This window comes from Pagrus pagrus (genome assembly GCF_965226575.1).
Source record: "Pagrus pagrus genome assembly, chromosome: 1".
NCBI lineage: Eukaryota > Metazoa > Chordata > Actinopteri > Spariformes > Sparidae > Pagrus > Pagrus pagrus.
The window spans coordinates 4947963-4971300 of record NC_140185.1 but is presented as its reverse complement, the minus strand read 5'-3'; the positions used below and the strand labels follow the sequence as shown (position 1 = coordinate 4971300).

General features: G+C 41.9%; 3 protein-coding genes across 5 annotated transcripts; 2 read left to right on the top strand and 1 right to left on the bottom strand.

The window, feature by feature from the left end:
- Positions 1-129: 129 nt before the first annotated feature.
- LOC311252598 (tumor protein p53-inducible nuclear protein 2) lies at positions 130-4799 on the top strand. Of its 2 annotated transcripts, none has more exons than XM_084345888.1 (4): positions 130-195; positions 2264-2407; positions 2546-2732; positions 3630-4799. In XM_084345888.1, exons 2-4 carry the CDS (start codon positions 2284-2286, stop codon positions 3856-3858), a joined length of 540 nt encoding a protein of 179 aa, XP_084202014.1. In that variant the 5' UTR covers positions 130-195; positions 2264-2283; the 3' UTR covers positions 3859-4799. The 2 variants fall into 2 exon arrangements, with proteins under 2 accessions (XP_084202014.1, XP_084202013.1); XM_084345887.1 differs by lacking the exon at positions 130-195 and adding an exon at positions 811-948.
- On the bottom strand, positions 4566-12955 carry LOC311252483 (uncharacterized protein F13E9.13, mitochondrial). 2 transcript variants are annotated; one of them, XM_084345675.1, is made up of 6 exons: positions 12896-12955; positions 10563-10645; positions 10293-10473; positions 9832-9982; positions 8600-8727; positions 4566-5084 (listed from the first exon to the last, which is right to left on the bottom strand). In XM_084345675.1, exons 2-6 carry the CDS (start codon positions 10626-10628, stop codon positions 4894-4896), a joined length of 717 nt encoding a protein of 238 aa, XP_084201801.1. In that variant the 5' UTR covers positions 10629-10645; positions 12896-12955; the 3' UTR covers positions 4566-4893. The 2 variants fall into 2 exon arrangements, with proteins under 2 accessions (XP_084201801.1, XP_084201800.1); XM_084345674.1 differs by lacking the exon at positions 12896-12955 and adding an exon at positions 11152-11983.
- ccne1 (cyclin E1) lies at positions 11958-20305 on the top strand (the record flags this gene model as incomplete). The annotated part of the gene is given in 13 exon segments (XM_084345559.1): positions 11958-11973; positions 11976-12132; positions 12670-12720; positions 12925-13012; positions 13347-13412; positions 13559-13725; positions 14444-14579; positions 16580-16726; positions 16898-16993; positions 17328-17462; positions 18289-18400; positions 18537-18694; positions 19216-20305. Coding segments are annotated over 13 exon segments (1515 nt in total). The 3' UTR covers positions 19402-20305.
- Between the last annotated feature and the right edge of the window lie 3033 nt (positions 20306-23338).

Genomic DNA, 23338 nt, shown 5'->3' with positions numbered 1-23338 from the left:
CCCATAAACGCACAGAATTACGCCAGTCTATACCAATATCCTAAAATAAAACACGTAGGCTAAATCAATGAAACAAATATAATATCTGTACTGATAAGTTGTTCCTCACTGCTCAGGGGACAGTGCGCAGTTAAAGTCGACACAAACACAGACTTATCTTCGTGAGCAGGAAAAGAAAAAACCTGAGCTGAGACGGTAACTGCACCGGCTTTATCAAATTTTTGTTTAGAAATGCATGAAAATCAAAGATTTGCTTCAGAATGCTTCTATTTTGTTCGATTTTATTATTATAATGAGTGTTTTTCACCCTTACACAACTTTAAAACTTCGCCTAGGCTTACTGACGTGCCTGTAAGTAATCTGCGCATGCGCTCAAAGCAAGGCAGTGGCTGGTGTTTGGAGTAGGTTATATCTGCAAGTGAAGCAGAGTTCCGCTTAAAGTTACACATGGAGTCAGCTTGTTTGACATGACTCGCTCGCTCATGAATCTGTTTAACTATAAACATAATAAGTGAGTTTATTGGACCCGGTTACAACAGGCTACATTAGCTAACTGTTCAGAACGTTAGCACTACTGGCCCATGTACACATGACTTATTGTAGGCTACATTATGCGGTCGTGGTCCCACTGTGAGTAATTAGTTGTGGTTGATAGTTATGATACTTAAAGTAATTAGTTGTGATGACTCAGTTGTGTAAACAGCCTTTAACTGTCACATCTATGCAGAACAGGGACAGTGGGTTTGTTGACATGTGACGTAGGGACTGACGCACGCTCGCCCCGCCTCACTGGGCGGGGTTTGGTGACGTTTGAGGACACAGCGAGGACTCCTGCAGATAAACAACTTTGAGATCAAAACAATCTGTAGAGCAGACAGCAACTGGATCACCTCTGAACACCGGCCACACCCGAACAGAACCTTTATCTGTAGAACTTTATCTGGTCAGGTGAGTCAGCATGTGAACTGATATGTATCTGTTCATCAGTGGCCTTTGTGAGGCTTGGATTTCATTTTTCTTTTGTTCTCTTACTACGGTCTCTTGGCTGTGAGAGGTCTTCGCAGTCTTTGCCTGCTTGTAATTTGAACTGAACATCGTGTATGTTGTATTATAAAGTATGTTATATCAGGACTACAGTCTCCACTTGGAAAAACTAAACCAATTCGAGTGATTACAAGAAATGAAGCAACTCTAATCTGAGCGCACAGTCATCTGTTTTTTCCTCTGTGGACATCTATATAGATTATAGGCCTGTTGACATGATGCCAGGGACAGGGTTAGTTGCAGTAATGTGGTGTCGCGGACAGTGTCCTGCCGTGTGTCCTGCAGTGAGTCTGTGTTGACAGGGAGGGGTCCGGTGACACAAAGTTCAGGGCGGACACCGATAAGTGAGCAGGGAGGCATCCAGACACGGGAAAAACACGGGTCTATTTATGGCTTTATGTTTTAAACAGCAACAGCAGATATTAACCAAGTCATGTAATATAAATGTAATATGCCATGGAATATTAGAGCCATGATATATGTTGGGATATACCTAAAGACATGTTGAACAGCTGAGGGAAACACGTCTTCTGTAGTTGTTTTGTGATCTGCTGACAGGACTTGACGAGTGAATGTTGTACCGACATTATTCACATTATGATCACTTATCTTCATACTTTCACACGTTTTAAGTTAGATTGATCAGTTTTGGTGTTATAAGGACAATAAAATAATGCAATACAATTGCAATACGTAATATTAAAATGTCTTTAGCCAAGAATAACACGGGAACCTGTACCGAGGAATAACAAACACAGTGTCGATCCTGTAATACCAGGGTCAGCTGCCTTCACTAATAAAAGTTAGGCCCTTCTTCATGACAGTTATCTGAACAGATTACATAATATCGCTGCAATCAGTGTAATTCCAGCCTCTTCATGTTCTCTCAGCTGATTCGGGCCTAACTTGACCCCACGTCACGTCACGGCGACGTACTAACTCAGCTGCTCAGATTTCCGAGCTGCGCAATGGAAGGTGGTGGTATGTAAGGAAGACAGGTGTCAGGGGTGTTTGTTGGGACAGCCTCTAGGGGGAGCCATGTACATAGTTTATGTGCGTGAGACGCATGGTGGAATCTCAGGTGGAGGAGGTTATTGGAAACAACTAAGAACTTTTGTATTTAAAATATTAATGTGATGTCATCAGCTGACACAAGACTTTCACTCCTCTGTAGCTTCGGTCTATTCTTTTAATTGACCTGCTTGCTGTTATTTTACAGATTGCAACAAAGGGATAAAGATGTTTGGAAAGATTCTGTCCCATCTGCTTGGGAGCGCTGGCGACGACTTTGAGGCAGCAGATGACCCTTATGAGGAGCTGATTGAGTTTGAAGAAGGAGAATGGGTCATTGTTAATCTGCCAGGTGAGAGATAGATCCTGCCAGAGGTACAGAAATATGTTATACACACTGATGTAATTTAAAACAGTCTTGGCTCAGGGAGGCCGCTGCTTATACTGGGATGAAAACTGATCTGGTTGAACTCTGATGTTCCTCATACAGAGAGCAGGCCGCTGTCAGCCCCTGAGGTGGACCCTCTGGAGAACCTGCTGATCGAGCACCCCAGCATGTCTGTGTACCAGATAAGACGCAGGATGAGTGGAGCGGAGGAGGACGAGGAGCTGGGCTCTGATGAAGATGAAGAGGACGAGGAGCTGGGCTCTGATGAAGATGAAGAGGACAACTCCAGGTTAGTTTCCATCTACAACTCCAGCCTACACATGCACATGTTTAAAATGAAAAACCAGACTGAATTTACAACACTGTTCGTAAGATAAGTGAACATGTAGTGTCATCCTCTTCTAAAAGAGTCCTAAAGAGAGGCCAGAACAGCTTCTGTGGCATCAAACTGGTAACTACAAAGTGTTATCAGATTCCAGTAATTGCCTCATTATTTGTTAGATTGTACTTCCAAGATGGAAAGTCACTCACAACCTGTGTTTTCAAGCCTGTACTACTATAGTGTAGTAGTACACACTGTGATCTAAGTTGGGGTCACCTCCACTGATCAATCATTGATGTTTAGGGGGCAGCCCCAATATTAAGTACTCTCCACAGTGACTGGCTTGGAAGGCCTATATGCCGATATGCCTCACCTGTCAGATGGATTGTGTGCACAGAAAAAGTCTTAAATCTTTTATTTCAACTTGTGAGAAATGGAAGCGAAAACACAAAAGTGTTGTGTTTAAAGACATGGACATGAGAGTTGTATCAATCTTATCTATTTTTCTGTAAGATATAAAATAATCACTGTTACTCAAATGTCGAACTAAGGATGATAAGTCCTTAAGGAAGGGTTTCAAAGTCAAGAATCAGCTGTCATGTTTAGCTAACAAAAACTCTGTTTTAGGGAAAGCTGACATGTATTTCAGCAACTTAGGTCGCTGAGTGGAAACAATCTTATTGATGATATTGACTAACTCACCTCTTGAGAAATGACAACCATCCAAAACCTTGCAAAAGTGTCCTCACGTTTGGGGTCTAAATCTAACTTACATTTGGTTTTCACAGGATAGAAGAGGCATCCACACAGAGCTGGTGTACAGTTATACTAATCTCTCTTAACACTTCATCTGTGTCTGTCCAGGCCAGTGGCAGTGAGGCGGCACATTTCCTGGCGTCTGGCTGCCTGGGGAATTCCTCTACCCTGCGACATCCAGCTGCTGGCTGTCCAAAGGGCCAGGGCCCAGGCTGAGTGGAAGAAGCTGAGCCGCAGCGCACTCCACAGGCAGAACCTGGCTAAGACACGATTCTCCCCGGCAGAGAAACGCTACGGCCACTTCAAGCAGCCCTGCCAGCGTCTCTACAACTACTGAAGAGGAGGAATGGAAGTTCTGGTGAGAGGGTGCGTCTCAAGTTGCCTCCACCCCGGCCCAGTGTGCAACACAGTGCCTTGATTCAAAATTACTCAGGTTTTCCACCACTGTTGCACATCACACATATCCACACAGGCTAAGCATCTGAGATTCACCACTTCCTGTGCAGTATCATCTGCTACATGTACCACAGCAACACACCTTTTAATCTTGATGTTAATGTCGCCAACTTGCACTGTAACTCTCACGTCAGAAACCACTGAGTACAACAAACCTCGATCTCCTGACTTCATGAATGACACAGTTGTTCCCTCAGGTTGGAAAGCATTAGTAACACACGCAGTTACTTTCAAATTAAAGCGTCTGTACATCATTCAATGAGAACAGTTGAGTTGTTTGAATTTTTTTGATTGATTAGATAAAGTAGGGGTAGGGTGTGTGAAAGTTTGATGTTGTTACTGTTGCAATGTGTGACACTGATCCAAATATGGAACATTCAAACCTGTAGAATACTTTGCTCTAAATGATGATGCTGTTGCATAATAGCACATTTGGATCGGTAGTTCCTTGGTTGTATTCAGTATGTATTATGCCATGTGCCTTAGCTTAGATGTTCATGTAATGAGTGCATTAAAGTTTATTTCATACCATATTGACCTGTACAGTATTCATGATGTTCAAAGACATAATGATACTCTGAGAACAGATAAAAATGATAAATGTTCCTTTAGTTTCTTATTGAGTCTTAAGGAATAAAACAAAACCACTGTTCATGTTTTGTACTGAGTCTACCATTTTGTAATTTTTCAGCTGGTTCTCACACTTTCACAAGTTGTTCATTTTAGACTCATGTGTGTAAATACATTTGAATATTATGTTTTTCTATTGATGTGTATTTATAAAATGTACAAAAAAACTGCAAATAAATATTGTTTTCTTAAGGTGGTGGCTGTATGTGCTTTAATGTGGCATTACATACAGTTATTATGCCTGGAATTAAACGTGTAAGGAACTGGGCTGATGAGAGAAAACCTCTCATTTTACAAGGTCACATCTCTTTCCCATGAACCTCTTCACTCGCTCTGGATCAACAGCATTGGCCCAGTGGCCACCCTTCTTGAAATGAGAACCGATGATCATCCCATTTGCATCAAGGTAGCCCTCAATGTTGTCATAGGTCACTCCAGAACCTATAAGCACTGGGATTCTCACAGATTGCGAAACCTCTGCAAAAAAAGCAAAGAAACACACTGTTTATGGGTTTTAAAACATTAAAAAAAACATTAAACGGCTCCATACAACATGTCTGGTATGTCATCCGGCCGCCCGAAGATTCTAAATTGATATGAAAAGACGTTACACATACCCGTCGACGTGCACTCAAGCTAATGTACCCATTCAGAGGAGCTGCACACTCATGCTTTTGGCTCAGCAAGCTCCAGTGAAGATTTCGGCTTTAAAAAGGTTGTAAAAACATCTTTTCAAATCAGTTTGGGATGTTGGGGCTTTCAGAGACTTGGATTATACTGGACAAGCTATATGGAGCCTTTTTTCTGTTTTAAAACAAGTCCCTATCTACTTCAGTAACTGCAACATTGTTTTGCTGTGAAGCTCCAAAAATGTTTTGTGGACGACAAAACTTCACCTGACTTTCCATCAGCAGGGGCTGAGTAGATGATGACTGAATTTAATTTTTTTGGGTGAACTTTTCCTTTAAAAATGGGGTTGGTAAGATAATAGAAACCAGCAAGCGCAAACTAAATTTTAAACAGTGTCCAGCCGCAAAAAATCCCACTCCCTCCCTTCAGAGCCAGTCCTCCTTAACACATGACCATACACTGCCTGACCACAGCACACAGACTGCCCCAGTCGCTCTCACTGGCAGGCAGGGGAATGTGTTAGTGGCTAGTTCGCCATGTTCAATGAGCTCGCATAGCTTTTTCAGTCTAATCAATACATATCTGAACAACTCTGTTAAAAATCATATCAAAATCATATACACACAAGAATGTTCCTCAGTTCAAAAAAGGTACCTGGTGTGACAGTTAGTCCTTGCTGCTGGGGGTATGTGCTTGGTGCTAACTGGGTTGGTTGACTGAGGTGCTGTGTGCTTTGTGCTACTCAGTTAGCGGCGGCTAGGACCAGGGTACTGTGAGTGCAGCAAATCCTCATCGCTAACCACTTCCAACTACCTCATGTCTCACATGGAAGAAAACACCTAACATTATCATAATGAACATAAACAATGCACATGGCTATCTCAGTACTCGTTGCTGTCTAGCTAATATTAGTACTGGAACATTTTGGCTGCACTTTCTCCTCCAGTGTTGTGTGACCAGCTTGTTGATACCCATACAATTAATCCACCAAGCCTTGTGGAAGACTCTGGCCACATGCAATGAATGCAGAGGGACAGCCACAGATATCGATTTGTGATTTTTTAGTTTTTTAGTATTTGACAGAGCATTAGATTTATTGATTGCTGTCGGGATGTTAAGATATTTTCTACAAATACAACAAAAAATGCTCCTAGAACAACTTACCAACCCCAGACTTTAATGAATGTCACCCACAGTGTCTGTGACTAGTCCCAGCGAGGCTGTGACACAGTAAACCTTGGACGCAGTGGAGGCAGCACACTGCCATCATAAGCTCCAGTTTCATTGTGTCTGTCTGCTGCCTGCATGTTTGTGTTAGCAAGAGAGTGCATGTGTGACAGAAAGAGATTGGGGTAAAGTGTGTGTTTGTTCTTGTGTGTGGCAGCACACTCACGTGTATGAACCTGAGGCTATGCCTGTTAAGCTCCAAGTATTTACAGTCTTTCTTGTATGTTGTGTTGGAGACACTGCTTAAAATAGAAGCCCCTGTCTTGCTATGACAGAGATATACTCCAGACTTTAGACCCAGTGGCACTCATTAGAAACAGACCTGGGTGCCTCTTGTCACAGCCTCCTTGCCTACTGATGGAAAAATATTAAAATTCTGGTGGACCCCCACAATGTAAAATGCTGCATTATGGGTCTATTAAAGTCCTGTGAACAACAAAACTTTACCTGACTTTCCATTGGCATGGCGGTGAGTAGATAATGAGAGAATTTTTATTTTTGGGTTAACTGTTCCTTTAAGTATTAGTGAACTAGTACCAGGTAAATGTAGTCAAGTGTCAAAGGTGCACATACTCATTATATACAGTTGTGGTCAAAAGTTTACATCCACTTGTAAAGAGCATGTATCATGGCAGTCTTGAGTTTGAATGATTTCTACAGCTCTCACTTGTCTTTGATGGAGTGAGTGAAACGCACGTCTCTCTTCATTACCCATCGCTGTACTGGGTTAACGGTGAAGCCCTGTCATGTTGTCTTGTCTTTGTTTTGGCTGTCTGGTAGCCTTTCTGTGCCTTTCTAGGTAGCATACTATGGGAATGCTTTTTTATTTATGTGTTCTTATGCAATAAAGACGTTACTCACTTCTCCAGTAAATAGTAGGAATCATGGATAAGACTTAGCACCAGGAGATAAACTAGTCCACTCAGCTCATGGCTGTGCTCTCTGGAGGGGGCCTTTAAACTCCCGATGTTACGACAGTACAGGGCTCGGTAGTCGATGACAGCCATCGGTGAATGACGATGGAATCGTTTGTCAGCCCAAGTCTAGTATTCACCCAGACCATGGTAAACCAGGTGATAACCATATATGGGTTAGTTACTATGAGCGACACCTGTTGCTAGGCCCTTTTCACTGTTTTCAGTTGTCATAGTAGGAAATGCACAGCTGTTACTACTAATATGAATCACCTGAAACTGAAACAAACAGATTTCAGTCATTTTATTACAGTACACTTGCATTTCCCAAAATGTCCTCTACAAGGCACGTGCAGTGAACATATAACGATTAGTGCAGCCTTAAGTCTACAACTGTGCTTAAGAACAATGTAGTCTTTCCACCACTGGTTTCCACCTGGTCATCACTGAGGACTGTAATGAATAAACCAGGATTCAGTGGTGCTACTCTTACTGTGCATGCTTCTATGCATGTGTGCACTGGAATAAAAAGAACCACTGTCCAGCTTAATCCACTGGAAATGAATCCATTCCTTCAGTTCTGAAAGAAATTCAGAGTGAGAACAGTGTGTACTGCTCAGTGTTTGTTGGGTAGATGGTCACCATTAGTGAGTCAACAGTTATTTGGTCAGGTGCTGAGGCTTCTGCAATTCACCTCAATAAAACCCTCCCATCCAGTGGAGCTCAGATTGGATTACTTGATATCCAATAACACATTGCTGTACATGGTGTGTGTGAGAGTGAGCATGCATATCCAGCATTCATTACTGAGCTGCAGCCGGGCTTCAGATGGTTCTATATTGAGTGACTATTGATTACTGGTCTGAAGGTACCATGTGCTGACCAATAGAGGACACTGAGACCTGCCGTCAGGAGCTCTCACAGGGTTAGGTGAGGGTGTCCTCTGGTGGACAGACAGGGTAGTGACTGAAGTATACAGCATAAGGCTGTGGTACTCTGGGAAATTACTTTCTCTTTTTCATTTTATTTCATTGATAATTGAATACTTTTAGATTTTTATAACATTTTATATGATGAATTTAAAGATGAATGTCGAATCAATCAAATCTATGCAAAAAATAGCTATGAGCTGCAGCCTTATATGGCTATCCAAAACTGTCTGGCTGTGTGATCAGCACCTCGCTCCTGGTTGTATGAAGTGTGGAGTTACTGAGGAGTTACCTCTGAGCTCCTGCTGGTCAGCCTGCACTCCAGTTGCTGCTCCTGTGATGATGACTCCATCAGAGAGGAAAAACTCTGCTGCACGCGCCGTCTCTTCAATGCTCATGTCTGATGTCAGGGCATGGGAGCTGGGAAAACACACAGGGAGGGTAAATAAATAGAAATTAAAATGCATTTTAAACACTGACTGACAACTTGGACCAAGAACAACTGAGCATCAATCGCCTAAACCCTCATAGTCCCTCAGACTTTCTAACCCATTAAGTACTTTATTTCAAAATAAAGTAGGAGTAGGAGTGTGAGCTCTGTGGGATAGTGGTTACCCTCAGAACCAGAGAATGCTGGTCTGGGCCTGTATTTACCAAACTTTACTTCACATTCACTCTAAAGAACCAAATGACAAGAGAAAGAAGCTCTTGAGCGATCACATGATTAATCACATGTGCTAAGAGAAGGAATAACCAATCAGAGACAAGGATTTAACTACATCTGCCATACGGTTTGTTCTTCCTTCCTTACATTGTAATAAGTGATATCTTCTCTAATATAAATACATGAATTACATGTTTTATTAAGTTCATTTCAACTGTGTGATATCCCTGACATTTCTATTAGCCTACACCTTAATGCATGATGCCTTACATTTTTAAAATACATAAATACACATACACATCAAGGGTAAAATATTCACACGATGACTAACCCAAACAAACAGGCAGGAAATTCAGCTGCACTTGCACATAAAGTACAAGTGCAGAAAATAAAGATGCATAGAAACCGATGAATGCCAGCTTTATTCTTATCATTTGCAACAGCAGTTGAAATTATAAGGCCAAAACAACCTGACTCTAGATTACACATATTGCTTCTGATAACAAATACGTTGTCCAGTCGTTCCAAAACATGTCTTGGATCTTCTGACTTTTATATGCGCCATTTTCACCTTCCTTGGACAGTGGACAGTGTGGAGACAGACAGGAATTCAGAGCAATAGGTCCTCTGTTGGACTCAAACGTGGGACGTTGTGGTTAAAGGGTATGCGCCTTATTCTCTTTAAGATACATATTATTTTGTTAAGCCACCCAAAAACTATTAGTATGAATCCTCATTAATTACAGCTGTATCCAGAGACGGTGTCTCGTTAGTGTCAAATATGCTTTTAGGTCTTTTATGCATTTCATCGGCTCGACAGGTTCTACTTTCTATTCAAACTGTATAGATAGTGATCTCACCTGTGCTTCTTTTTGATGTCGGTGAATATCCGCACATGCTCAGCTCCAATCTGTTTGCGATATCTGAGTAAGTCGCCAGCGCAGGCATTCAGGAGGCCCTCATCAGCCACGTGAGAAAAGACAAAACACTCGGCTCTGATGAAATCCAGACCTACGATCATACAGTGACATTATAATGGTTTACTAACTGGTAGCCACTGTGTCAAATACAGGTAAGTTTTAGCTAACACATAAGTAGTTGACCTTTGTTCTGAGAGTATGAAGTTTCTCACAGCTCATTTCACTGGTTAACACACCCTAAGTTAGAAAGTGCTATGCATGTTTTGTAGGAAAATCTGTTGACAATCAGGCCACGATGACACATTACTGAAGTCCTCTGCTCTGTTCTGTCCTAAAAGCTTTGACTGCCAATGACTATAGCCTCATATACAGTTGAACAATGATGAAGTCAAAAACTGAACCTGAAGCCAAAGCTACAGCTAGTGCCTGCTGGTTAGCAGAGGACAATATCTGCACTCCCAGTGGCAGTGATGGACAGACGCCTCTCACAGCAGTGCACACTGCCGTCATAGAGGCAACCACCTCAGGGCCCACGGAGAAGGAGTAGGGGATATCATGCATGTTCTCAATGATCACACCATCCTAAAAGAAGAGTTCACAAGAGGCGTTTACTGGTTTGCCTGGAAAGAATTCAAATGTGTGAACAATTCACACAATGTGCAATAACTTACAATCCCTGCATCACGGTAGATTGCTGCTTCCTTGCATGCTTCTTCAGTGATCTGGGACATTTTCATACAACCCAGGGGGGTGCCTGAGGTAGAGCAGACACCTGATTACATACAGCATGACTTTATATATGTTTACATTTAATTTCACTCCTCACATCTGCTTCACTACAGTTCAGAGAGAATACTGCATACTCTATCCAACTGTGTTCATTTTACAGTTATAGTTACTAGTTTGTTTTATTATTCACAAAAACATTATGATCATTAGCGTTTAAAAACATGAAGCACTGTATCAAACTACCCAACAGTACAGTAGTTTAAACTAGTTTCACTCAGACTGTAACAACAAACATGCTTCTTACTTGCACATGAATGCATGGGCAGAAATAATCAGATATTTAACAGTCATATTCACATGGCACTGAGTGCTTCTGATGCTTTGAGCAGATTGAGTTAAAACAGACTGCACGTTGACTTCAGTAAAATGGCAGCACAGTTGTAATGGAGTACAGTGTGGCAGCCTGCAGCTCCAGTGCTTCCTCCACCACTGAACACTTGTCTGAGGGCACAGACCTGTGCATCCGTTTACCTGGTAAGGCTCTAACATGAATCATCCCAATCACCACAGATCTCAGGCGGCCAAAAAGCTCCAAAAACGTCATGTTGTGCGGCGAAACACGGGAGAGGAGAATATCTGGTTTGTGTGTCAGCGCGGGGTCACGTGACTGGCCAAAGGTCATTTGCGTTTCATCAAACAACACAACACAAAATCAATCTTCTTCACAATCTATACCAGGCTCCAACAGCTGTTTATCTCACATGACCCGAGCAGCTGTATTAAAAACTCACCACGCAGCACAGACACTCTGTTTAAAGACAGGTGCTGCGTGGTTGCGTCGGAGAACGACTCTGATTCGGTAACACATGCGGGAAATGGGCGCCGGCAGCAGCACCGCAGCTAACATGGTTAACATAGTTGATATACTGTTAAATAACAGCTGCGCCCACAGTGACAGCGAGTCACCGGGATATGTAGAGTCCACAGGCCGGAGAGGCGCCATCACATCACCACTCTCGTGTCGTGTTAAGTTTTATTTGAGGTTTAATCCAGAGGACGAGGCTTTGTTTACATCTGACAGACTAGCCACGCGGTGCCTGAGCACTTCCGCTTTGGAAAGCCCGCCCCCGCAGCTGTCACTAACAGCAGTCACGCCTCCCGCTTTTAAACTTTAATTTTCCTTTTCTTCAGCTCCGTGCAGACTGACTCCATCACACAGGTGTGCTGTGCTGTCTGTGCAGGTGTGAACGCGAGGTGAGCGGAGGAGAGATGAATGTATAAAGAGGCGGAGAAGATGGACGTTTAGCGCCAACTTAACTCTACTCCCCCTGACGTTGATGCTTCCAGTCATCTGTTCCTGCGAGGCGCCAGCTCAGAGGAACTAGCCCGGCCTGGACCCGCACACACACCCAGACCAGCTCCCAGCCAGAACTACCGACGGACCGAACTCAGACTACATTCATTTATTTTTCAGACTGGGATAAGAGTGAACTTCAAGGGTCCAGTCTTGAGGTGAGTGGATGGAACGAAACTTCGTGTAAGTTTAGTTTAGCTTCTGCTGCAACTTGTGTAGCTATGCTCAGCTCAATGCTGTCTAAACCGGAACAAGACGGACTAAGATAATGGATTTAAAGCTTCTGTGGATGAGGCTTGTGTTAGCTTGGTGCTGGCTGTTGTTGCTTTTACTGTTTAATGGTAAATTGTGAAAATAGGCGTCCTAGCTGTGCCTGTGTTTCGGCCATTATGTGGCCAGCCAGCTGTCCAAACTTTGTGGAGGGAAATAATCAGGTTCCCCTCAGAAATACACAAAATGACCACGTTAAGCAGTTAATATAGCGTGTGTTGTTCATTCCCGCCTGTTTTCGTGAACATACGTACATTGTGTGGTACTTTTAGCGACTTGTAACATCGCGTACCGTTTCCATTTCCCCGCGCCAGGCTGAGCTGGGCTTTGTCAGAAGGAGGGAGTTGAGAGTGGGGGTTGGGACTCAATCAATGTGTTTTCTTAAACCCCAAAAAATCAAACTTAAACCCATTTCTCATTCACAGGTTTACTCCACAGCTGACACAACCCCCTCTGAGTATAATGCGGGGACAACGGTGAGTTTAATATGTTCACTTTTAGGCGCGTCAATCAAAGTGACGACAGAAAGAAAAGTTGATGCAGCTTTAGCCATCCGGGTAGTTAGCTCGCTGCTATAGGACCTGATTCTGGCCATATGAACAGCCTTATCCAGGCTTCTTAACATGTTTTATGTTGACTGTGAAAACTTACAGCTACATTTGTGTTGTTGGTTGTTTCAGGGAAGAGACACAACCCAAGTCTGTTGCTCCCGATGTGCCCAAGGAAACTACAGTGCGACCGAGAAAGAGGAAGGCAGATGTTGCCATTGTGAGTAGACTGAAAGGCTTGCAGACCAGCCTATAGGTGGCCTTTCAGCTGCAGCTAGTTTGCAAATGTAGGCCTAGTTGAATAACCCAAACGTAAAACTGCTGTCACATACATTCATCAGTGCTGGCAAATAAGTAGAAAAGTATTGATGCAGCTGATATTGTGGATTGTTGAATTGCTTGATGCCTTTTATTGGTGCTTGCAAAGCAGCACATCCCCGGGGGACGGGATTCTGTTTCTACCTTACACAATGTCTTATCTTAAATGAGATTGGACCAGCTCTGTGCTGATGGTGAACTATATCACATACGAGTTTTCCATCATTGTTCCTCAGTATTTACAAGATCTGGACGATGAGGAGGTTGCAGAGATGACAAAGAAGAAGCAGCGCGAGTGTGAGGTAGCCATGGTTATCTTTTAACACTTTGTGTCAGAATATGTGCCCCACTCCAGTCTTAACCCAGTTCTGTTCATGTATCTGTGGCCCAGTCACTGAGCCTCACATTTTCTTTGTGTCATCTCTCTGCTCTCCCTCTTCCTGTGAAGCCGGGCTGGAGTCCTGATCCTGGTTACACAAGTCCACACAGGTGGATTCCCACACCTGATCAGGAAGAGGACCAACCAGTCACCCTGATAAATGCAGGATTCCCCCACTATAACTTTAACAACATATTTACAACCCCTGTGCATTGTGCACCGCTTCCCGCACTGTGGTGAGTACTGTTGTTGTACTGTGGTCGATTATTTTAGGTTAGACGCTATGTCCTGCAGCCACCTGTGCTCTCTCTTGTATCCGAGCGCATACTCATGAGTTTTAAATTAAAGACATATCCTAAGCCAAGGTTACAATGTCTAGGCTTTGTTTGTGTCTTCTTTTGTGGCGTTGCCTTTGTTTTGGTTGCAGCTAATAGTTTTTCTTGTTCACCTTTAATCACTAACTCAGGGTTTCTGCCAGAAAAAGTTGTCAGGCCTGGCAGGAGCTGCCTTCACCCTTACATGCTGGTGAAAAGCAAGACACGGGAACTCTGTTTGGGTTTTGAGAAGTTGTAGCATTTCTTAACCAAAAACAGCCTAAACTGCACTGCTTCGTTCACTGCTACACTGCTAACTTCTTACTCACTGTCTCACACGTGCTGTCAATGATCGTTAGGGTTAGGCACACAGTCTCCACACTGAGTTACTCTACAGGAGTTCATTACTTGGATAACACATTTAAGCAAAGAAACAAACAAACCCATGTTTAAACTACACTTTTAAACAATTTGCCTGGGCCCAGTGGAGAGTCAACTTAAGTCTGGCGGGCTGCCGGGCTTTCAATACACTGGCGGAAACCCTGCTACTGTCCTCACTAGAGCTGCAGCCCAGAAAAGCCCTGTAGGAACCAGATTAGTGATGAGTTACCATTGTTTCCATCTCTCTTGTTGTTACCAGTTGGGCCAGTAAGGATGTGGTATGGAACAACATGTTGGAGAAGGATAAGACCTACACCAGGGATGTCCACATGATGGAGAACCATCCTCATCTGCAGCCCAAGATGAGGGCAATTCTCCTGGACTGGCTCATGGAGGTATGTAGCATATCTTAGTGACCAGTATAACACCTCTTTGTCGACACCAAAGCATATATTTGGAAGGAAAAAGTACTAAATAATAAGCTGCAATGACTGGTGATATCTCATGTCTCTGAAAGAAATTAACCTCATCTCATTTGGGCTAATCAATATTCAGTAAACGCCCCATCTGCTTTCACCCTTTAGATTTTAGTTCTTGTCCAGTGTTGGGACTAACTTGCTTATTTGTTGTAACGAGTAACGTAACACTTTAGTTCTGCAATTCAAGTAATCCATTATTTAGTTAGTTTATCATAAAAGTAATCCGTTACTGGAGGATATTGCTGTCTTTTCCTTTCTTTTTGTCGCCACAAAAAAACAAAGTCCCTGCAGCATTTGCACTGCTTCGGTTTCTCTCCTGCTGCTCAGCAGATGGCTGCTTGCCAGCGGAAGGTAAACCTACAGTTGTCAGTGTGCATGCGTAGCTAGCTAATTCAATGTAGCGGGATGGCAGAGGGAGAGGACAGCATTAACTCTGTGAAAATATTCCCTTTAATTTTTGGGTGAAAAGGACAAGAACTTCATCACAATGAAATGCTAGCTGTGCCTAAAGGATAAGTGCTCACCAGCTGCGAAGAGCTCTACTTCAAATTTGAAGAAGCATCTGCTTCAGCTACAAATTAGCGGTATAGTCAATACTTTCAAAGATACACGTGGCTACACACCGTCTAGACAATATAACCGACATGCGCAACAAGTTGCAAAGGGGTTTTACTGGAATTTACTCTTAACACGTTACTGCATTATCTACTGAGAAAAGTAACATAACAAGTTATTTTTATTGTCAGTTCTTTTTATCTTTTGTCTATATAATGTGGTAGTTGGATAAATGTTTGACTTGACCAATTTAAAGTTACAGGAAACTTGATTTAGAATTGTTTCTTCCACATTTATATGTAGGAATACATGAGATGTATTGTGGAAAGCATGTGATGTAACTGAAAAACAAAATAACCAGTAAAAATTGGCTTGATTTTTAGATTTCACACAGAAGTCCTGTACAGTTCATTATAGACTGCTACAGCAGTACACAAACTTGGCTCACAGTAACAGTCGCCGTTGTAGCAAATTTCCCCATTGTGGGACTAATAAAGGATTATCTTAGTAGCTGTGAACTGTAAATTAGAGCAGGATGATTCCTGAGCAACCAAAACTGTACAAAGCAGCTCCACCAAGTTCAAGCCAACATGACGGTGAATTAAATGTTTGTTTGTGCTGAACATTGACGGATTATCAATAACTGGAATATTAATACGCAGATCCACCCAACAAGCTCCACGTTACACTGAAGCAGCAGAGAGACAGAGCGATAAAGTTTTTATTGCAAAAAATCCTTTAAGTCTTTCAACTGTAACATTCCTGACTGTCCAACACTGGGACAGAAGTCACTCCCTGTCAACACGTCTGTCCATCACATATCGTAAGCAGGGTTTGGGCCTTTTTCTTCCTTGTGACTAAACAGAGCTAAATGGGCTTCACACCCAGCATCTGAACCTGGAAATAAACAGAATAAAATTCAAAACATCATCACAGTGGTGACATTTCTAAGCGTTGATGACAGATGGCATACAGTACATAATTAACACCGAGCCTAACCCTCCACAAATTCACAATTTTAAGCTGCCTGTGCCTTTTTAACCACTTATTTGTTCTTGGTTGCATATTTTTGTGAAGCATTGTGTGGAAATCAAACTCAATCAGTGCCATTTTACTTTTTGAAATAAAATATAAATTAGGCATGACACTACATGAGCACAGATGGAAATGCCTCTGATCTAATTAATAGCAACATATCAATGGAATAGATGCTGTTCCTTCATTATTGTGAACTGTCTATCATCTGATGATGATCTGATCATCTGTAGTTTCTCAGCTAAACAAACCTACAAGTGGATATGGATTGAAGTCATGCGAGGCCACATCAGTCCCGTGATGTTGTGTTTGTGTTCATGTTGTAGGTGAGTGAAGTGTACAAACTGCACAGGGAGACGTATCACCTCGCTCAGGACTACTTCGATCGCTTCATGGCCACACAGAGAAACGTGTTCAAATCAACACTGCAGCTCATCGGCATCACCTGTCTCTTCATCGCTGCTAAAGTAGAGGTAAGATGGGTTGACTCTACAGGATGTTTTCTTATGTAGTCTGTAGTTCTTTGTAGTCTTTTGTTGTGGGTTTCCGTGAAGCAAATCATCCTGCCGCTTCAGCATTTGACAAGATATTGGTTTGTATGATTGGTTGTTATAATGCTCTTCCCTTGTTTCTGTGTCCCCCAGGAGATGTATCCTCCCAAAGTCCACCAGTTTGCCTATGTTACAGATGAAGCCTGCACTGAAGATGAGATTCTCAGCATGGAAATTATTATTATGAAGGTAAAAAACACGCACACACTACTCATTGTTCCATGACACATCAGTAAGTGCTGGTCTGCATTTGTCTAAGTATCATATACCTAATCTACCTCTACCCTGGACTTTGATGAAACTTGGTGTTGATTGGCCCTTAGTTACTGAAGGCACTAATGGAGGACAGCACGTGTTTATGGCATGATTTTATCGCATGTCTGTCCTAAAGGTAGTACAACCCTGGAACTGTGAAAGATCTTGATTTTCTATCTAGATTTAAGTTGCAGTAGTAGTATTGCTGTTTAAGATTTTACATCTCCAACACCAACGGTTTGTCTGCTCTCCTTTGTTTCTGACACAGGAGCTGAAGTGGAGTCTCAGCCCACAGACTCCCATATCCTGGCTCAATGTTTACATGCAGGTGGCCTACCTGAAGGAGACAGACGAGCTGCTCATCCCCAGATACCCCCAGGCTACCTTCACACAGATCGCAGAGGTAGTGTGTGTGTGTGCGTCCTTACTAATGAATTGATATATCATTTGGGTTCTTCATTAAAGCTGCTGTAAACGTCATCGTTTTAGCCGACTTCCTGTCTGTTCTACAGTTAGCATTCTCCTCCCTCTCTGCGTCACCATGTGAACGTGCAGCATTAATCTCCAGACACAGCAGCAAACAGGAGGATCTGCGTGTTTGCAAACAGACAGGGCCACCACATTATCCAGTTCTCTGTCCTGATTGGATAAAGTGGGCAGGGATACCAGAACATTTTCTTTTAGTGCATGAGCACGGGGAGGAGAAACATGGGCTACTGACCAAACACTATATATAGAAGTATAAAGAGCTGTTGAATACTTAATTTAATAAAAATATATCTCCATTCAATATGACCGAGTCATGTATCAGCTGTGATTTTTGACAATTGCACATTTAACTGGACGCTGGACAGTTAAATTATCTTGCTATGTTTTATTGTTGTCAGAACTTATTAGTTATATTAGAACTGTTAGACAGAAGTGCAGGCTGCACGGTGCAGTTCAGCTTGAATGTTGTTCATTTAACCTGGAAGAAGTTTTGATTCATTCAATCAAAAACATAATGAACATGAACATACTGCTGTGAGAGGCAGATAGGAAGGTTTATTCAGTGTAATCGTCCAGCATAGAGCAGAGTAGGAAAGGGAACAGCTGTCCATGCTGTGTTCAGTGTCCCTCCACAACCTGTGATAAGTGGTATTTACATAATTGCCAAAGATGACCACTTGTTGGGAGGTATGCTCTGGTGTTTAATTCCAGTTGGTTTTCCTTTTTTCCCTTCCCCCTAGTTGTTGGACCTGTGTATGCTAGATGTGCGTTGCCTTGAGTTTTCTAATGGCATCCTCGCTGCTTCAGCCCTGTTTCACTTCTCTTCCCTGGAGCTGGTGGAGAACGTCTCAGGTAAAAAAAAACAAAAAAACAAGCTTGTCTTTTAAATGGAGATGTACTCTTATGCAAAAGTTATGTTGGAATAGGTTTTTATTTTTAATGTTAATGTTTTCCTGCCTATACCCTGGTTGTGTTTCTGTCCATGCAGCTCTGAAGAGGGTAGAGGTGGAGGAGTGTGTGAGGTGGATGGTGCCTTTTGCCATGGCGCTGCGGGAGGTTGGAGGGTCACCTATGAAGACATTCACAGGAATCCCTGCAGATGACATGCACAACATCCAGACCCATGCCTCCTATGTTACATGGCTGGTAAGTGGAAGTAATGTAATGAGAAGATGATGATGATGGAAACAGCTGGAAATAAACCCTGAAATCACTATTTAAAATCAAATGACATTTGCTTGGCTGTATAAACTTAGAAGTAACATTTGTTTATGTTAGAACTTTAAGTTTTATTATATTCAGTTGTCAGTTTTAGGCTGTGACTATGTTGACACTTGGTTAGGGTTCGGAAAATATGTTTTGGTTCTTTAATCACATAAACATTTGGAAGTTCTTTGGTTTTGTTGGTACAAATACGGCTGGAAATGGTGCTGTCCTCCAATATCATTGGTTTTTCACACTTACAAAGGTGCCTAGCTGTAATGTAATTTAAACGTGATGTGATCTGTATGACCAGGAAAAATGTGAACTCATACATATTTTGCTAAAGCATGGAATGCCAACATTTTATTCTGGCCACAGTATGCTGGTAAAATGTGCATAATGGACCTGATTCGACTGCTTTCTGGCAACAGGACAGTGAATATGTGTTTTTCTGCCGTACACAGGAAAAGGCGCACTCTTACCAGGATGTGGAGTTGGAGCGTCACGGCAACTGTCCTGTCCCTTCAGGCGTCCTGACTCCCCCTCTGAGTATTGAGAAAACTGAAGCGTTGGTCCTAGTGGATGCTACAGTGCTGAAAATCAGACCGAGGATGCGTACACCATCCCCTCAACGGCCTCTGCCAAAGTAGTGGAACAACCACTGAATCTGACAAGACAACAGAAGAAGACCAACTCAAATGTGTTGACTCTGAACAGCGACTCTGCAGTAACAGTACACTCGTATATCATTGGATTTTCAGTGGGAAGTCTTTGATGGAAATGGTATTTTCTCCTTACAGTCATGCAGATTCCTTCGTTCCAGGTGCTTGTAAATGTCTTTGTAGTGGGTGCACGCACTGACTTTGGCTAAATTGGGGAAACACTGATGCACAGTGAGTAAATAGTTTGGATGGTCCCTGTCCCCACGGGAAATGTTGCCTATTTAACCCTCCAGTTTGGATGAAAACGCAAAGCAAGAGACTGTTTGGGATGGGACGGCTCGAGGAGATTTTTGTTTTTGAACAGCATTGCACCCAAATGCTTGCATTAATTGGCGACCACACTGACAGGAAGTGGTTGCCATTCTTCTTTTCTATGCAGAGGCCAAATTGAATGGACATTTTATGAGTCTCTCTACTTAATTTAGTGTGCATGTCTGTTTGGTGATTGCTGGTTTTAATCTATTAGTGGCCTCATTTGCCCAAAAACTATTCCTAGAGTCATTTTTGGCTCTATGTGCTGCTATAAAAGTGGGCTTTTCATGATGGAGGGTAAAGAGTGTATGTGTGTGTGTATGCATGTGTATGAAATGGTGTGTTACTCTAGTTTTTGGTTCTACTCTTGTCATTTTATTGGACAACATGACCATGATTTGCTTGGGGACCAGTAGCTTGGCTACCTAAATGGACAAGTGAACCAGCCAGGCTTCAGAAGCTAAAATGTTGATTGTATTTAACTTTTATTTTAATCCACCCCCACAGACACCCCACACCACCAAAATGTAAGATTTCTATTTGACGTTTTAATAAAATGCTGCTACATGTTTTCATTGAAGACAGTTTCTGTGGACTCTTTCTTTGCCTTATGGACTATAAACTATAACTATATAAACTATTCTGACAATTGTTGATGAAGGTTCTCACTCATCCAGGGCATACTAGTACCAAGTGCTATATCGTAGGCAATTGGACTTTTTTCAATTTCTTGAAGACATTTAACGTCATCAGAGGAGCTTCAGTTCAGAGCTGTTGAAGCCTCTTGGATGAGACGTGAAACATCTTGTTGCCTTGTTGAAACAAATCCAGTTGCCTACGATGCAGCTCTTGGTATTATGACAATTATTTGAAATATTATTGGTAAAAAGATACAAGTGTGACTCCCTCCATGTAGTCTCCTCTGTACTGTAATAAATCCCTTCACTCTGGTGTTAATGGCACTAGATGTCCACTAGATGTCAGTGTGATCCTTTCTGTTTGAATCATTCTATTCTCACCAAGAAAGAAACATGCACATATACCATCATTAAAGTAGCAGACTAACGGTACAGTGACATCACATATCAGAAACAAAGACATCAACACCAAGTTCCCAATCAGCTCATACTGTGATTTTTTTTTTTAAAGCTCGAGCTGTAAGATAAGATAAGATGTTCCTTTATTGATTTCCCTTGGGAGAAATTCACAGGTAGCGCAGCAGTACAGAGGGAAATAAGAAGCAGTGTGAGTGAGTCTCAAAAAATAGAGACAATAAAGAGATATTGGAAAGAATAAAATAACAATTTGAATAAAAAATATGATAAAAAAAACTATTAGAATAAAGATAAACATACTACATACAGTTACTGTCCTTGTGTGTACATGATGTGTGCAATATATAATAAATGTGCAGGGTTCCTGAGATATTAAATAACAAGAACAAAAAAACAATCAGTCTTTGTGACCCTCTCAGCTCCTCTAACTCTCAGTATGGTTGAGTCCTTAATCAGTGGAGGAAGCTCTAGGTCAATCAAGACAAATCCAAGTGAAGTCTTTGTGTCTGTATGAACAAAACCATACAGAACTGAACCTTGAGTGTGTCATAATTCTAAGATCTTGGAATTACAAACCAGTGCCATGCAGAACATGTTTAAGATTAGGTGTTGGCTCCCAGTTGGTTCAGAGAAGTCCAGAAGTGTCTTCAGTTAGTGAAGGAGCAGCAGAGGCAGCGGCTAGACATGCTCTTTACTTTTGAAATGTAATATTGTAAGTTGATGAAAGGTCTGTTCAGCAATAAAAAGTTTCCTTTAAACCACTTAACCATAATGTAAGGTCACCAGATCCACATCAAACTGTACTCACTCATACAGTAGATACCAGCCACGTGATACACCTGATCTTTTCCATCAAGGTCCTTGTATTATTCCCTGAGAAATTAATGAAAATGTAAAAAGTAAAAAACACCCACAAAGTAAAAAAAAAAAAATGCTGGCTCTGTCCCTTTATCTGGATCCACACCAAAAGTTAATGGGGTCTATTCTTGGCTGAGACCCGTCCTCCATCCAAGTTTTGTGGAAATGGCAGTAGGTTAAACTCAGAGTATCAGATCAAAAGCTGCCAACGACCTGCATTCTGACCAATCAGATCACTGGAATATAGAGCCTCCACAGATTTCTGACAGGGACAAAAGTAAGCTGAGTAAGAGTTTCTTATAAAGCGACAAGTAATAATAGCAATAGATATTAATGCAGGTCAGAAAAATCACTTTGCTGTTCCAGGCTTTCTGTTAGCGCTCTGGTTTTTGGACAAAGATTTGACAAACACAGGGACAGTTTACAACACTCAATCTGAGTCTTTCATTCTGGACAGGCTCTCTGACAGTGTGCTTTATATTCCATCACTGAACCTCAGAATAACTTGACATGTTTAATGCTCATAAATGCGACAGATTGGTCAGCTGGACCTCAGCAGACATGAACTTCTTCTTCCTCTGTGTTTTGACAGTAACTTTCACTCTTTCATGTGTTCGTCTCGTTCTCTTTAACTGACTGTATTGTACCAGGCTACATTTCATCCCAGTGAACGTATCTTCTGCTGTGACTTCAACAAAACTGTCCTGAGGATATATGTTTCATCTAATTTGATATTAAGTACTTCATTCATAGTTGATGATGTTGCTTGTTGCTGAACTGATAAACCAGTTGATAACCAGCTTTGTGATGCAAGTCCTGAGGATCACTAATGATCAGCTCAGTCAGGTTTTGCTTAATCCCACGCTAAATCATTTAATTGCTATAAAATAAATCATAGTGGGGTCACCTGGAACGAAGTCAAACTTACTTAGTGGAGTTTTGCCTGTTGTATCTATGCTTTAATTAATTTTCAGCACATATTATACTAAGAAAGCTCACACTGAGTCATGCAGATCTTGAACACCCAATGTCATGTGACACGACAAGAGTGATCGAGATCAGTGGGGTTTAATTCATCTTTTATGTGGAAGCCTGACCTCATCTCTGGGCTCCAGCATGAAATGTTGTTCAGTTCTGCTTTGTTTATTAAAGCCTTGTTGTTTTTGCTTTAATATTCTACTAAAGTACAGAAAAGGCTCTAATTCTTACAGAAACTTAAACAGGCAAAATTCTGGAGCCAAGTTCTTGTCAGCTTTTTCAGAGGAGCAACAGAAAGCATCTAAAACTGGCATCATTCATGTGCAGCCCAGGACCGGAAGGCCCTACAGTGGGTGATTAAAACAGCCCAGAACATCTACTGAGCCTCAGTGAAGTGAGACGTCTGCACAGAGCCCAAAGATACTGAAAGACAACACTCACCCAGACACAGTCTGTTCACCTGCTGCCATCTGACAACACATACAGAAGTACTCGCTAAATTAACACACTCTCTTTGTTTTCATGACTGAATCAACTAACTGGCCATAAAGGACAACATCATTTATACTGTTTTACTGTGTTTATATGTGGCGGACCCTGCCATCTTTATAGCTTCAAACAGTGTTCTGGGACCTTATTTTCCTCTGAGAACAGCTTGTTTATTCATTTATGGAAAAAATATTTATTTCTGAGTTTGTATTATTACCTCATCAATATTGCAG

Excerpts from the sequence above, each read along its gene's own strand:
- LOC311252483 (XM_084345674.1), bottom strand. The coding sequence starts at position 11,302 with ATGACCTTTGGCCAGTCACGTGACCCCGCGCTGACACACAAACCAGAT. Across the intron at positions 10,646-11,151 it reads TCATGTTAGAGCCTTACCAG|GCACCCCCCTGGGTTGTATG; the intron begins GTAAACGGATGC and ends GCTCTACCTCAG. Across the intron at positions 5,085-8,599 it reads TGACCAGCAGGAGCTCAGAG|AGGTTTCGCAATCTGTGAGA; the intron begins GTAACTCCTCAG and ends CTTTTTTTGCAG.
- LOC311252598 (XM_084345888.1), top strand. The coding sequence starts at position 2,284 with ATGTTTGGAAAGATTCTGTCCCATCTGCTTGGGAGCGCTGGCGACGAC. Across the intron at positions 2,408-2,545 it reads GGTCATTGTTAATCTGCCAG|AGAGCAGGCCGCTGTCAGCC; the intron begins GTGAGAGATAGA and ends TTCCTCATACAG. Across the intron at positions 2,733-3,629 it reads GATGAAGAGGACAACTCCAG|GCCAGTGGCAGTGAGGCGGC; the intron begins GTTAGTTTCCAT and ends GTGTCTGTCCAG.